At 41.4% G+C, this 16,044-nt stretch overlaps 1 protein-coding gene across 10 annotated transcripts in view; it reads left to right on the top strand.

The window, feature by feature from the left end:
• Positions 1-246: 246 nt before the first annotated feature.
• celf4 (CUGBP, Elav-like family member 4) overlaps positions 247-16,044 on the top strand; it is a 91,915-nt gene continuing 76,117 nt past the window's right edge. For 2 of the 10 annotated variants that reach the window (XM_056258415.1, XM_056258414.1), the window contains exon 1: positions 247-926. In XM_056258415.1, coding sequence (XP_056114390.1) covers positions 662-926 — 265 coding nt within the window. In that variant the 5' untranslated portion in view covers positions 247-661. The remainder of the gene's footprint in view (positions 927-16,044) is intronic. The other 8 variants (XM_056258413.1, XM_056258409.1, XM_056258408.1 and 5 more) reach the window with 6 other exon arrangements.

The following is a 16,044-nucleotide window of genomic DNA, read 5'->3' as shown; positions in this document are numbered from 1 at the left end:
CTTTCCCGAAAAATGCACATAGGGGAACATTATGCATTGGAGTGCGTTGGAAAACCAATGCATGCACGTTTTTTTAAAATATATAAACATATTGGTCATTCAGAAGGTGCGTCATTCACAAGGCAGCGTACAAAGAGCCGTGTAAATGTGATATTTTCTTTATTTATAGTCCCTCTCCTTCGGCGGAACATACCATGTTACTATATAACGATGAGAGGGGGAGAGAGAGCGTCGTGTGACATAAAGGGAGCTGCTTTTTCTCCTCTTCCTCCCCACTGCACTGAGCGCGTTTGAGACAGCCCTGTCGGTTTAAACCGGGAGGACACCCATACCGACTTCTCAATGCAAAAAATAAAAGGGTAGCTAGAAGCAGGGGCGAGGGGAACGGAGGTAAAGCGAACGCTCACGGTCTGTCTCTCTCTCTCGCTCTCTCTCTCTCTTTCTCTCGTTTTTATTACATGAATGAATGAATTGAGTAGTAAGGAACAAATACAAGGAAACACGCCTCCGCCTGGACGACCAAACGCGTTTGATATTTGACTTGTGTTCAATGGTAGGTGTTTGCATCTGTACATTTTCGGCGAAAACCACAGTAGGACGTCTCATCCCGTCATTTGAAACACTTCAGAAGGCGTAGCAGCTGAAAGTCCTCGCGGTGAACATGGCAACTTTAACGAACGGACAGGTGGACGCCGCGGTGCATGGAGGAGCGGCCAGTACGAACGGGCTCGTGAACGGAATAAGCCACACTCACAGTCCCGCGAGCTGCGCCACCATTCCCATGAAGGACCACGATGCCATTAAACTATTCATCGGACAGATACCCCGCAACCTGGACGAGAAGGACCTCCGGCCGCTCTTCGAGGAATTTGGCAAGATCTACGAGCTCACCGTCCTGAAAGACCGCTTCACTGGCATGCACAAAGGTACGCTTCGCTCGCGAGAGCAGTTTCCCATTTGATTCCTGTCACTATGTCTTGATTTGATTTGCCTCCGTTTCCATCATAAAATCGAATTCTATGAACAACAGTCTTGGATGTACTGGCTATTTTATGCATATATAAATTTAACATGAAATATGTTAGGGAATAATGCATTAATTGTTTTACTACGAAAGTTAAGTATTGATTTAGAAATGTTCCGTATTCTACACGAAGCGAATTTTGATAAATAGCAACAGAAGGCAAATGGTATAGGCTACTTAGCGGTTTTTACGCGATCCTATTTTGAGGATGGGGTGGCGGGGGGAGGGATAGATGGAAATGGGCTTTTTACTCTTGAAATTGACGTATCTTATTCTATTTCACAATGTTCACACTTTCTGTGTTAGTTGTTAATTCTGGGTAGTCAAGTTTTGAGATTTCACGCTGTGCATTTGTAAACCTTAACGTTCTTGAATATGTTTAAGGTGAATAACGCCTTACAAATATTGCACGCGACATGTTTAATAACTGCTTGTTCTTCTGTGTGAGAAGTCACCATAGAGCAAAATTAATCTCCATCTCTCCATTTAACGCGTCTGCCCTCGCTGTTTGACATTTTTAACCGTTTCCCCTCAGACGAGGAGACTAAACACGGCGCGTGAAAGTTTCAGCGACTGTACAAAGCGCATGAATATTTAATGAGGTTATGCACTGAGGCAGTTTGTGATTGGTGTCTGTTGCTAAACAACTCGACATTATGTTGTAGCGTCGTATTGTGTCGATAAAGCGGCGCTAGCATAACCCAGGGACAAAAGTGAAGCAGCTCCCCTTCCAAAATGGCAAATGTGGAACAAGTGCTTATCCCAGGGTTAAAAAATGGTCTTTACACAGTGTTGAAAAAGACATTAACCCAGGGTTAAAAGCCCTGTAGAGTTCTGTAGAAGCTGTCTTGAGGTCCAGCTCGCTTACAAGTCCATCACTTTGTTAGTCATCAAAATAAATAAATAAATCCATTGAGACTTGTTCCATCTCTCTCTCTCTCTCTCTCTCTCTCTCTCTCTGTGTGTGTGTGTGTGTGTGTGTGTGTGTGTGTGTGTGTGTGTGTGTGTGTGTTCAGGTTTTACCTACATTGTGGTGACTAGATGTTCAAGGAAAGAAAAGCCTAAAAAATTACATTGTGGGGTCCAGCAAATGGTCCTAATTATTTAACATACTAAATAATCTTTTAATGAAAATGTATGAAAAGAAACTTTGAGATTTATAAAATATTATTAGCTCAGTTTGAAAACAATAGGAGCCAATTGAAAGAACCCCACCACGATAAAAAAAAAGAATGTGTGTGTGTTTACTCGTGCGTGTGTGAGGCTCTATAAACATTTCCCCCAATTAGTTTTCTTTAGAGATCGTGTTGTGTGCACAACAAAAACTCCCTGGTATACTATCTGAGACAAGTAGCCTATTATCTTGTGTCTTTTGTCTAAGTATGATTGTGCGAGAAGTGAAAGTAAATGGCAGCCGTCAAGACAATGAAAGAACATTATGAGCAAGGATGGGATCTGTACTGAAAGGGTCTGTCCTGTAACCTCTTAATTGGGGTCGTGTAGCCATGATTGTTCCTGTTCTATTGCTTCACAATAAAATATTAATTTATGTTGACAGTCCGCACAATAGCATTTCACTGTGGTGTGTTCTAGCAGTAACATCAGCCCAACTATAATTATCTCCTGCATGCTTATCTTCTCTTTGCCAGTTGGTGTCATACGCAGCAACTCACGTCTCCGGTTAGGTTCAGCCGCAACTGTGCCTTGTTTGTGCGCTCGCTTGCTCCTGCAGTGTGGTAATAACTGCTGAAGTATTGTACCTGTGGTGTGTTCGGAACGATCAATTCCTGAAGCCCTCAGCCAGAGGGTCCAAAGGGGGTCTCCCTAGGAAGATCTTCCCAGGGGTGTCATTATTTCACAGGCTTGTCTAATTGATCCCCAACCCAGAGGACCTTGTTTGGCTTTAGGGTCACATCAGTGGCTAATTTACCCACCCAACCCTGGGAGTCGAGGGAAGAAGCTGCTTACCCAAGCCCCAGGGATGAAGTCCCTCCGTTGTAGTAAACAAAGCTGTCCTCTGTATGTGCCTAGCAAAAATGTGGCTTTGAGAAGCGGATCTGGGGAGGGTAGGAGGTTATCTTTTATTAATAGCACTGCTGGAGTACTCCCCGTCCAGTGGTTAATCATGTTACTTGTGAACTATGGGGAGTCGTGCCGGCTGATTCTAGGAACTGTCTCCTTTTTGCAATATATGGTCCTTTGTACCCATCCCCCCACTGCAGGGCCCGTATTCACTATAGTGTGGTCGTCAGGCCTGCTTGGCTCCATGTTACGACTGAGTTTAGTTACTCGTTCACTCCCTCTCCACAACATAAGCACTGGCGTCAGTGTCTCTCAAAATCTATTTCCCTTTGGCAGCAGTGCCGTTCTCTCTATACCCTGCAGTACGCTGGAGCCTGTCCGCTTTGGAGCTCTCTTTGCTTCAAGAACTTAATATGCTGTTTTTGACCTTTCCCTTCACTTTCAGGAACAGTAGTACCTTGTCACTAGGGCAGCACCCTTAAAAAAGTGAAAATATGTGCCCTTAAAGTTCACCTTAAATAAAAAATCCTGCCATCATTTACTCACCCTCATGAGGTTCTAAACCTGTATGCATTTATTTCTTCTGTTGAGCAGATATTTTGACTCCTTAAAATGAAGGTCACTTTGGACCCAAAAGTTTTTTAAAAATATTTTCTTTTGAGTTCCACAGAAGAAAGAAAGTCTAAAAGATATTTTTGGGCGAACTTTCCCTTTAGTCAGAAGTTGCAGTCGTCTTTTCTCCCCTATTGTGACATAGTGAAACGGCTTCTCAAACAAAACAAAAAATGTAGGGCGGGACTTGATTGGATCATTGCTTGCTATTTGCTGCGATCTCATGTGAGTGACCGGTTCCTGAAATGGAGGGATCATCGGTGAACACGTCATCAGAGAAGATGCGTTAATGTTTTTGATTAAAGATTGCAAGGGCACGTGCATTTAAAAAATAATGAGGTAACACTTTGGTTTAGGGTCCAATTCTCACTATAAACTTGCTTATTGGCATGCATATTAAGATATTGTCTGTTTATAAGTACTTATAAAGCACACATCAATGCATCCCTTAATCCTACCCAATACCTAAACTTAACAACTACCTTTCTAACCATTAATAAGCAGTAATTGGGAGTTTGAGGCAAAAGTCGTAGTTAATAGTGTTAATGGGACCCTAATCTAAAGTGTGACCAACAATGATATGTACAGATAAATAATTTAACTGAAACATAAGATTTGTCAATTTTGGTTTCATGGAGCCGTTAAAGGATCTGCCTCAGTTACAAACTAAAAGCTACCAAGCAACAACTAAAAGTACATTATTTTTCTGAGAGTGCCTCCCAAACAAATGACTATTTTTTTTAAAGCTCCGTAAATATTCTCTTCCTACAGTAGTCTGCCCTCCTTGATCATTAACATGATCGCATTGTTTTGTTTTTCATCATTATAGGAAGTTCTCCATCTTGGCCCTTCATCCATCTTCACCTCCACCCACTTCCTCTCTTCACACGTTATCACCTCCTCCAGCCTGCTGCATGTCTCTGCCGTCTCTGCTCTTCCAATCATGCGATTTTTCTTTCCATTCACAGGCTAGAAGGGGTTTTGTCATCCATTTCTTCACTCACTTACCCTCCTACACACATCGTTTAAGATTTACCATTACACTCCACGCTGAGATGAGGTCCTGAGAGCTCTCAGTTGGGGTCTTAGGATAACGGAACCAGAACCTCAAGATTTTCAGTGCAAATATCGGTGTCACTTAAAGAGAGTTTCTGCTTCTTGCAGGTAATTGGTTAGATATTCACATGACAGACTGAGACAGCGGTATGGGAAGCCAGTGCTGTTGAGATCACATCCAAACACAAACTGAAAATTCTGTCATTATTTACTCACCTTCTTGTTGTTCTAAACCTGTCTGACTTTCTTTCTTGTGAATGTTGTGAAAAATGTCCATACACTTAAAGTCAATGGGGTCTAAAGGTTGTTTGGATCCCAATGTTTTTCTGTGCTCCAATGAAGAAAGAAAGTCATGAAGGTTTGGAACGACATGAAGGCGAGTAAGTGATGACAGAATTTTCCTTTTTGGTGGAACTACGCCTTTAATTGCTAGCTGTGCATTTTCAGCAGAATCTAAAATCGTCAAGAAAAAGATCCCGCGTTGTGCAGGTAAACACCAGAAGCAAACATCGTTGAGAAGCGTGAGCGTTTGAAGTTGTGATGAGTGTAGGTGGAGAGGGAACGCGTTTGATGCTATAAAGAAGCACGTAGGAGGAGACGCTGCATTTCCGTACTATGCTGCTGAATTCTATTTTTGATAGTCATTATTCTCATGCATTTTTGAGCTTTGTTTTTGATATGCAGACGTGGCGTGTGGGCACGCATTTGATTTCGCCATGCTTGATACGCATCTGGAGAGATGACTGAATAAAGCCCGATGCGTTTTACGTGTAGACTCTAATGAGACACTGAGCGGAGGGGGCTTCATTCATCCTCATGCCTGAGCAGCCAAAGTAATGATTCTGTACATCAGTTATCTAGTCTTTAGACTCCTGTCTCTCGGGAGAAAGTGAGAAAGAGGCGAATGCTACAACACTGGCTAAAGGATGGAGATTGGGAGAGTGATGGATTGAAAAAGGGAGCAGGAGAAGAGGAGAAACAAAACAAAAAAAGATGGATGAAAACAGACTAAAAGAGAGTTTAGCACAGGAATGGGGTTCTGTTTTAAACTGAGTAATAGAAGTAGACAGTGTAAGAGAGTTAGATGGAGAAAACCGGGTACTTGGGGCATGCAGGCCTGAGCTGGGGGGGGGAGTTTTTGAGTCCTCCGTTCACCAGCACTTTCATTTGGCTGCTCTGCGTGACTCAGCACAGCTAATAGAGGCCATTTGTACCGGTCACCAGCAGCTACAGGAAACATGCTGCGGACTTTAACATCTTCTCCTTGCACGCCTTTTAGCGTAGGGGAGATTGCCGCTATGCACCGAATGACTATCACTCCCAGCTTGCAAAGTCGGAGATTGAGATCGTTTGCATTGTCTTGTTTAGCTGTAGCTCACAGCTAGCTTCCATGTTTGAGGGGTGAAGATGGACAAAAAAAATGTGGTCACACTTTAGATTAGGGTCCAATTCTCTCTATTAACTATTGCTTTTGCCTCAATAAACTCCTAATTACTGCTTATTAATGGTTAGTTAGGTAGTTGTTAAGTTTAGGTATTGAGTAGGATTAAGGGATGTAGAATATGGTCACGCAGAATAAGGCATTACTGTGTGCTTTATAAGTACTAATAAACAGCCAATATCCTAGTAAAATGCATGCTAGTAAGCAACTAGTTAATAGTGAGAACCCCACCCTAAATGAATGTGTAAGGTGCTTTTTATTTTCTAGACAGTTGTGTTTCGAAGGTCCAAACAAGCTCTCTTTGAAAAATGTACAAGCACGAATGTTTTTTTTTCCATTGGGTTGACGTGTTATCGAGAGACGGGGAGGAAAATTCTGTTTCTGGGCAACCTAAACCTGAGTTTCTGGGCAGGATTTTTCCTAAAGACAATTGGATGTCCTTGCCGGAGAAAGAGAAATGCTGGGTTTTTCCTCCTGCGGCTTGGTGTTAATTCAGCTCGCGTCCTGGACTCACCATTGCATTGCTGTTGCATCATCTGCACACACAGCGTTTCTCTTTTTTTCCCCTCTCTAGCTCGTTTGGATCTGCAGATGTTCCTACCCTCGGCCCATCCCAAATCCTCTCAAGCCTCTAGTCTCCGATTGCTCATCCCGAGAAATCGCAGACAAGCTCCCGCTTCGAGTGCGGTATCTGCGGCGCGTGATCGATGCGTCTGTTTTGTTCATGAGTGAGTCGACGTGTCACTGCGGAGGTCGCCGCTGTCCGTAGGTCGCCTTCTCAATATGCAGCGTTGAATACAAGTAGCAGTGGTGGCACGGACATGCATGTAAATACGCATCCATGACATTAGGCCCATTTTTCAGGCAGACATTCGAGAGGGTGGCAAAACTGTTTTTGTGTAATTTGAGGCGATCGCAACAGAGGTCGGCCATCAAATGAAAAGATAGTTACTCAAGGTGAGCAATGACTTGCTGATGAAAGAGGGAAAAGGATACGGCCACAGGTTTGGAGTTCTACAGGATAGAGGACCTGTCTAGCAGTCCTAACCTTGCGGTGCTCCTTATTAGCTAGTGTGACCCTGTTGTGCTGTCTGAATTGGGCCAAAACGTAGCCATTTTCTCATACCTCAGGGCACTTTGAAACTCGTCTCATTTCTTTCAGTCGCACGGACAGCATGGAGACATGTTTATGCGCAACAGCTAATCCCAAAACACTCATCTCATGAATTTCATCTGTTATATACCATAACTCTCTGTCAGATAGCTGTGTGAACTTTTAAACTGGAAGTAATGCCGCTTGGCGGAGGCGATTTACTTTCTAAATTGAAAACTATGCAAATATGCTACGCTGCGCAGCTTTTGCAGGCTTCCTAAAATTTTATCCTGCAAGATTTATGTCCGGCGTAATGGCCTTGTTGTGTTTTCATATATTTAAATAGCGGGACTCGAAGAGCAAGGCAGGGCTAAACTGGGTTCAGCCTTAAAAGTTTTATAAGGTTTAGCTGTAATTTCATATAAACTGTGCGGATGAAAAGCCCGAGGCCACACCCCCCTCTGCGGCACACTGGTTTTATCTCGCCCTGCCTGTGAAGAACCTCCGAAGCCTTGCCGTTTCTGAAAACAACTCTAGCAAAATTAATAGTTTCTGTTTTCAAACTAGTTGCATCATCTAAGTGTTATTGTGGTGTGTGTGTGTGTGTTAAATATTTAAAGGGGTTTAGGAGTGATATGTGCACTGCTGTCTAGGCAAGACTAAGAAAAGGTGTCAAAGTGCCCACAATACAGAAAGAAAACAGAGCTGTCAGTCAAATTGCTTCAGTTTCGTCTGGAGAAGCTTTTTTGCCTCGAAATGCAGATTATCATGTAGTATATTAACATTTTTATAGCTGTAATCTAACACTAATGATTCAACTAATGAAAAATGGATCTATGCGTAAGAGCAGTTGATTTTAAATACAGTATATTTCCATTAATAGGCATTTTTTGGCAGTTTTTGAAAACAATAAATTGTGAATTTACTAACTTTTTTTCTCATTTGCTTCATTTGACGTCATCACTACGTTAGTAGCTAATCACTGCTGACATGATGTAGATTCTCTATGGCTCTATAGATTCCAGAGTGATTTGTCACATGACATTTACAGCTTATGTGATTGGTTCAAATTCTGTGTTTGCCCATGAGCAAAGAAGGAAGAATCCAGGATGCATAAATTAATTCTGGGGGGAATGTAAACTTTCTCCAGGTATTAGAGTGTTTTTATAAGCTATAGCCTATTTCGACCAATGATTGCTTATTTTCTCCTCAGAAACTTTTTTACTCCATTAAAAAAATACAAAAATAACACCAACCATTGTCATTGTAATTTAACATGATTTTTTTAATTAAGCGTTCCTGATGCAATCTGAGAATCTACATAGCATCCATCTTGTTAAAAATACACCAGTGTGCTCTTTTTGTCTAAGCCCTTTATTTTAAATTATTTTTTTCTCATTATGTGAAGCGTTACCTATTTGTTAGTCTAATGATGCTGTATTCAAACTCCATTAATTAGTGTGCAGAGAATGGTGGGGTAGAGAACTAAAAGCCTAGGCAATAGCTTAGATCATTTTCACTGTATGGACTGATTTAAGCAAGCAACATTTTAATTACTTTTTGATGTAAACGAGTAATAAGAAGGAGAAAAAGAGAGCAAACTTTTTAGAAAGGAATGAAGAGGCTGTGTACTGTTAATCATCATTGTGTCTTTTTATAGCAGATTGTAAATAGGGCTACACTGAAGATGTAAAATTACAATGAAACTGGTTGTTAAACTAACTGTTGGTAGTTTGACTATGAGCAGGTTTAGAAAGCCTTTTTTGCAGTATATGCATTGATTTTTTGTAGAAAAATCTGTGGAAATGTGATAAATGGAGCTGCCTGAGAGTACAACACTCTTATTGGTAAATGAGAACTTTAGCCAGATGTTTAACACAAATAATTTTTTGTTTTGTTTTGTTTTTGAAGTGAACACCAGTTACAGTCCTGGTTCAAATCTTTTCCTATGGAAGACAAATTTAAAGAAAAGTACTGAGTCAAATTAATTAACTACATGTACTTACTAGGGTTTAGTTTAGGATTAGTTACTTGTAATTATGTATAATTTACAGTTATTACTATAGTAAGTAGTAACGTGCAAGTATGTCACCTTAAAATAAAGTGTTACCAAAATCCCTCCTTGAATGTAAGATGTTTTTTTTTTTTTGTGGTTTAGTTTTCTTTAAGGAGACCTTGAATCAAATTACATCCTAGCACCTTTATAAATACCTAACATAATCATAAAAAAAACAAACAAAGAGTAGCTTTGACATTTCAAAATGCAGCCTCAAAAAAATGTCTGTGTCAAAAAAGCTTCTGTGTAAGGGATAGTAGATGTGTAGACAAACTTTGTAAATGGTGTTTGTCCCAATTCTGGGATCCAAAGTGTAGAACTTGAGTTTCCAAGCGTGCGTTGCAGGAAGCAGTACTATTTAAAATCTTGCAATGAACAAATGAAACAATATTCCATGGGTCAGTGATAGCATGAGTGCACACAGTGTGGCAGAGTTACGGGCCCTTAATGGGTCTTTGCTTTATACAACACTCACTCATCATTTCCTTGTAAACAACAGCCTGCGTGTGTATTAAGCGTATGTGGTAGCTAAAAACATTCTGGTACTTGATGTTTCGGCTTGCATATATTATATTTTCTCATCTTAGTTATTATACATGTCTGAACCAACATTTGTTTATGTCATATTGCATAGTCAAATAGATTAGCTATATTAAGCTTAACTTGTCTTTTCTTTATGACAGAAGCTGTTTTGTGAGCTACATGTCAGAACAGCCATCGATCTGTATTTTTATTATTCGGAGGACTTACCACAGAGTACGTCTGTACAGACACAAGGTGTTCTCGTACCTATGCTAATGTACCATCTTGTGCTGAGCTGTATTGAGATTTATCATGCAGGGTTTGATATAAAACAGAGGATGTGTGGAAACTAGTTGTTTTCAGAGAAGCAGGAGGGCATTGTGGGATACACGAGGGTGGAGGATATGCTTTGCATGCAGTCGGAGCAGATCAAGATGGTGATATGATACTGGCCGACTCCAGCGCGTGGAGATTGCAATGTTTATGTATGCGGCAGTGTATGCGTAAGTGTGTATATGTATAGCATTTAAAGGAAGCTGTGTGTATCTACTTATCTTTTGGTTATTGATTCTCGGCATCCTTTGATACAAAACTGATTTGACGGGCCTCATGTACCCCAAGAAAAATACGTAATGATTCTGGAACAACCCCCTATTAAACCATTATGAGATTATAATTAGCTTGACGTCTACTGAAACAGTGTATTTGTTATTCATAGGGGACTACGATTTTTTTTTATTGAGGCATTGTTAATAAATAAATCCTCATTAGTGATTTTCCCACTCAGTGTTATTGCATGTAAATAGGATTTTAATGTCATGATATTTATTGGACTGAAATTCATTCGGCATAAGACGTTTAAAGACCAAACGGACTGCTAGCGCATCAAGAACCTTTTTGTCTCTGTGTTTTCTTACAGCCTAGAGCTACGGAACCCGAAAGCTGTTATCTTAAGATTAAAGTGCCTAAAACAAACCTTACGAAAGCTTGCAGACTGTTCAGAAATAAAAAAGTTTTGCTTGTCTTTTTTCACTCTATCAAAAAATGTTATGTTATGAGGTTCAGCGTCCAGTTCAAACCTTTTCATTAATCCACTGCCAATCGGAGTGGATGTTAATGCACTTTTAATTCATGGGATGAATTTTTTTTTTTTTTTAAGTTTGCATTTCAATTGGATGTGAGAAAGCTGGAGCAATTGCAGGCATCTTTTAAGGTTCGTTTTGGGAATTAGGAGAATATATGAATAAGTTATAATAATGCAAGAGAGAGAAATAGGGGAGGTCAGACTGGAGAATGCTGCTGGGAATAAACTCAAGAATCTTCAGATTCTTCCAGAATGGAAGTCTGAAAGTTGCAGCTTGGATTTCAACCGTGCTGTGAAAGTCTCCGTGGCAGTTTCAAATGTGCAGAGCCCACTTTCTGAGGCAGAAAATCGGTATTTCATGCCCAAAATGGGCATTAAACCTGCACTGAAAGTGATGCCACGAAAAGCCTGGGTGCTTGAGAAGCCCCTGCGTCGAAATATGTGCGACATAACATTTGCTCATGAATTTTAATATGTTTGGGTTTAGTGGGGGGGGGGGGGCTTCATTTGCAAGAAAGCATGAAAGAACGCGATAAAGATGGATTGCGAGGGGAGGGTTGGATAGAAGAGAAAGGAATCGGGCAGAAAGAGAGAACAGGGGAGTCCCTGAGACAGATGTCACCCTCAGCGCAGATTGATGGCTCTTGGCCGGTTTCCACACCGAGCTTTGACCCCGCTGTCCTTTGCAGTAATTTATAGGTGACGGTTTTAAAGATTTAAGCACTATTTTGTGGCCATCATGGCCTCGGACAGAGAACGACCTTCCAATGCAGGGTCGCAGTCGGTCGGGAGCTAAAAATGAGCCTACTCGCACCCATGCAGATCTGACAGTGCAGTGAATACATGTATTTGTTGTTGCATGTATTCCAGTAGTCCAGCCCGATTAATTAAAAACACTGTTTGTTTTAAGGATGTGGATTTTATTTCAAATATACTTTTGTAAGTGTGTATGATATTCAGGGTAATAACTTTCAGCTTGAAACATAGAGGACTGGAAAGGGGAAGTGTAGGGGGACTAGACACCCTGTGCAGCTTTTGGCTGTGTATCCAGTGGACCCAGCTGGGTCTGTTGTTGGATGAGGTGTATGAGAGGCCCTTATGTCTGCAGCAGTGGCTCGTGAACGGGGGGTGGGGGTGGGGGGTGCGCTCTCTTGCACATCATCACTCATTTGCAATTTAATGGCCCCAGAGATCACCCTTTCCTCACCCCACCAGCCCATTCCCAGCATGGCAAAGCTTATTAGCAGAGGTTTTAAATAATAATAATCTCCAGTGAATCTACTCCGCTATCCTTCCCCCTTTCGAGATGCCTGGTCAGTGGGGTCACAAAAAAAGAGCTCTTTTGTTTATTTTGGCAGGGTTCAGATTGAACCAAGAGATGTCTATAATACCTGTTCATCTAAAAGAATTCAATATTAATTCAGTTAATTAAGTTCACGTGTGACTTTTTTAAAACATAAAACATGTACATATAAAACATCTATAATATAATGAAATATTTGTGACTTATCTTTATTTGTTTATGGCGGAATTTGAATTGGCCACACCCTATCATTCTATTGTTCTGTCTGTCGTTCAATCTATATATTGTTCTATTATTTGATATACATATTGTTCTATCTATCTATCATTCGTTTGTTTGTTCTATCCATTTCCATTTATTCATTTAGCAGACGCTTTTATCCAAAGAGACTTACAAATGAGAACAATAGAAGCAGTTAAACTAACAATAAGACAACAATATGCAAGTGCTATGACCCTTCCCAGTTTAATCTAACACAGTACCTGTATTTTTTAAAAAAAAAATTTTTAAGATAATAGATGTACAATTGAAGATAAAGTGTTAATATTAATGGATAAAGTGTTGCCGAAAAAGATGCATCTTCAGCCGTTTCTTGAAAATGGACACGGACTCAGCCGCTCTGGTTGAGTTGGGCAGATCATGGAAAAGGTCCGAGAAAGAGATTTAGTGCCTCTTTGAGATGGCACCACAAGACGTTTGCTTGCAGAGCACAAGTTTCTGGATGGCACGTAAGTCTGAAGTAATGAGTTTAGGTAAAAGGGAGCAGAGCCAGTGGTTGTTCTGTAGGCAAAAGTCAGTGACTTGAATTTGATGCGAGCAGCAACTGGCAATCAACAATCCGTCTATCTTATCGTTCGTTTGTTCTATCCATCTATCTATCGTTCGTTTGTTCTATCTATCTATCTATCTATCTATCTATCTATCTATCTATCTATCTATCTGTTGGTCGTTCACTCGCACTATCCATCTACCTATATTTGGTTCGTTTGTTCTGTCCATCTATCTATCGTTTGTTCGATCTATCTATCGTTAGTTGGTTCTATCCATCTATCTGTCGTTTGTTTGTTCTATCCATTTATCTATCGGTTGTTCTATCTATCGTTCTGTGGCTTTCTAGTTACAGTTATATGAATTTCTTTAAATTACAATCATATTTGATTCTGTTTGGAAAAAAATATTTTTGCAATTCTACTGGCATAAATATTACTCTTCATCTTTAAGAAATAAACACAGTGTACTTTTGCTTTGTTTTTGTTTTTTTGTTTTGTTTGCTTTTCTAAGAAAGTGTCTTTCGTTAGTTTCAATTTATGACTCTGTTCTCCCTGGAGACCTCCAGTCGATGCAGACATATTTAGAGCTGTCTGGAGGTAGCAGACTACATTATTACAAAGCCATAATGTTCTGTAGAGAACCATAATGTCCCAGGCTTTGATGACACTGATAACAATGACTGGCTAACAACGCTCCTTTTAGTAGGCAAATTATAGTCTATGCAAAGTATTCCCTCTTTTAATTCCCATGTCATACCCACGTGTAGTTGCACGCTGCTAACACTACCTCGGATGCCCTGCCCGGGGGCATTAAATTCACAAAAAAAGACTTGAAATTGAAGCTCTGCAGTCCTACTTATTCAAGGAGAGAAAGATAGCATAGGGTTGCTCTGCCAAACGGATAAATATGACGAGTTTTGAGGATTGTAGAAACCGTGGGCCTCCTCACCCTGAGAAGCTTAGCTGTCCTCTTTTTAAAAGAGTGAGGAACATGGGTATCAGCGTGAAGCAGCCGCGAGGGCCTTCGTCTGTGTGCATGTGCAGGATTTTAGGAGAGCAGCCATAATGCTCTGTTTCCTGCAGAGAGTCAGCTTGACTTCCTGTCTGGGCCGCGCTCACATTGGAAACGTTATCGAGCGTGCGTTTGATAAAACATTGTCTGTTTACAAATCCTATTATGCACGTCTGCTGTGTCCTTGGAGTTGATTGCCGGTCCATGTTAGCTTTAGTAAACGTCTTAATTGCGTTAAATGGGTAGAAAAGCTGGCAGATTAGAAGCCATTAATGAGCGTTGTGTGAGCGAGCGTATTCCCGAGATGGCACTTTTGTTGGGGTTGGCAGGCGAAAAGGGAGAGAGTATGCCAGCGTCACCTTGAAACTCGAAAACACTGGAGAAACAGGTCATTGTGTCTCTGCTGAAAAGAGGTACACATCGCTCTCCCTCGCTTTCTCACTCGCTCTCTGCACCCTTTACAATCTCTTTGGATTCTCTCCCTCCCTCTCGCTCTCTCCCTTTCCATCTGAACAGTAGATAAGCTCACTGAGGGAGAGTTTAAAGGACTCTCCATTTGTGTATAAATAGCTTAGGATGAATTATTGAGGGACCCAGGGTTACTAATAATCCCCCTGGACCCATCCGACAATGACACAGAAGATAGAGGGAAAACAATTACGCTGGGTTTCTCCTGAGGAGGACTGGGTGGAAGGATGGAGGAGGAGGAGAGGGGGGTGCAGACGGAGACGCCGCAGAAGCCCCTCACCGGCTTCCCGTCTTGGCTAATAAAGCCAATTAAGTCGCTAGAATCAATGGGCATGCGAGCGGTCCCGGAAAGAGGAAGCATAATGATTCATGTCCTCCACCCGGAACGTCCCGTCCCTTTTGTCCACGCGGCCAGGAGGACAGCGGGACACTGACGGGATGAGACAAGAGGACCGTGGGGGAATATTAAGGAGCTGTTTGTGTCTGCTGGTGTCAATGCAAGGACGGCACTGATAGGGTGAGAGGTGCAGACGGACAGGCCGGTCACCGCGCCATGCGCTCGGTCTCTGCTCTCTGGTCTGTCTGCGCTTCAGCTCTAGCAGGTGGATCTTGGGTACGTCTCAAAAGCCGGACCTCTGTGGATGCATATGTCTGTCATCAATGTGTGCTTTATATTTGGGTGTTTCTTCAACTCTAGGCACTTTAATGTCACAAGGATTGTTTGTTTTTTTAAACGGACAAAGTTTTGAAGTGTAGTGTATGTCGGTTATTTTCTGGATTTGTCAAATACAGCGAGTTTCATGGCATTGTCTTAATAAACGACTTACAAGAACCTCAAGTGGTCAGTCTCGTGTCTTGAATTTGCAAACTCTTCAAGCGTAATTGTCCATTCCAGAGTTGTGCCTTTGAAATATTCAGTACTTCATCTAGAGCAAAAAGTCAAAAGGTTGTCTGCAGAACTGAAAGTGCGCACAATCAATCAAATGAGCTTTCACTTTGTTGCAGAATATACCAAAAGTCAAAAGTTTGCCTTGTTACTCTACAGATGATTTATAGAGCAGATTGCAGCTCTGAATGGTTTTATTAGTGACAGAAACGGCCGTGCATGAAAACTTTCAGGGCTAAAGCCCACTCGTAGCATTGCCCATCTCTCCGACCCTGCCAGTGGGAAGGACGTTGATTTGTAAACCGCTGTGAAATGCCACATTACTGGTTTTGATTAGTCCTTTGGCTTGGCAGCACATTTATGTAAACCTTGACTTTACTGACTTCCTGCATGACATCTCGCTAACAAGCTCTCGGTATTAAACACACACTCCCTCACATCTTTGCTCTAACAATACTATATTTGGTAAGCCAAAGATATTTTCTACCCTCTTTTAGTGCAACCTTCAGTTCTTGTATTTCAGAGCCTGGCAGACGGGCTTATCCTTGATACTTCGGTGAAGCCCCACAGAGCCAGGATGTAATTGACTGTCCACTTTTGAACACCACACGACTGAATTTTCTATTATCTGTCCAAAAGGTGATGTAAATTCAATTCAAAAAGGCTTGGTCGAATTAAGGAGTGTGTGCGTGTGA

The sequence above is a fragment of the Rhinichthys klamathensis genome, unplaced genomic scaffold, assembly GCF_029890125.1.
Source record: "Rhinichthys klamathensis goyatoka isolate OS25496 unplaced genomic scaffold, OSU_Roscu_1.1 h1tg000150l_1, whole genome shotgun sequence".
Lineage (NCBI taxonomy): Eukaryota > Metazoa > Chordata > Actinopteri > Cypriniformes > Leuciscidae > Rhinichthys > Rhinichthys klamathensis.
Note: the sequence above shows the minus strand (reverse complement) of the source record. Positions and strands in the feature narration are given on the sequence as shown.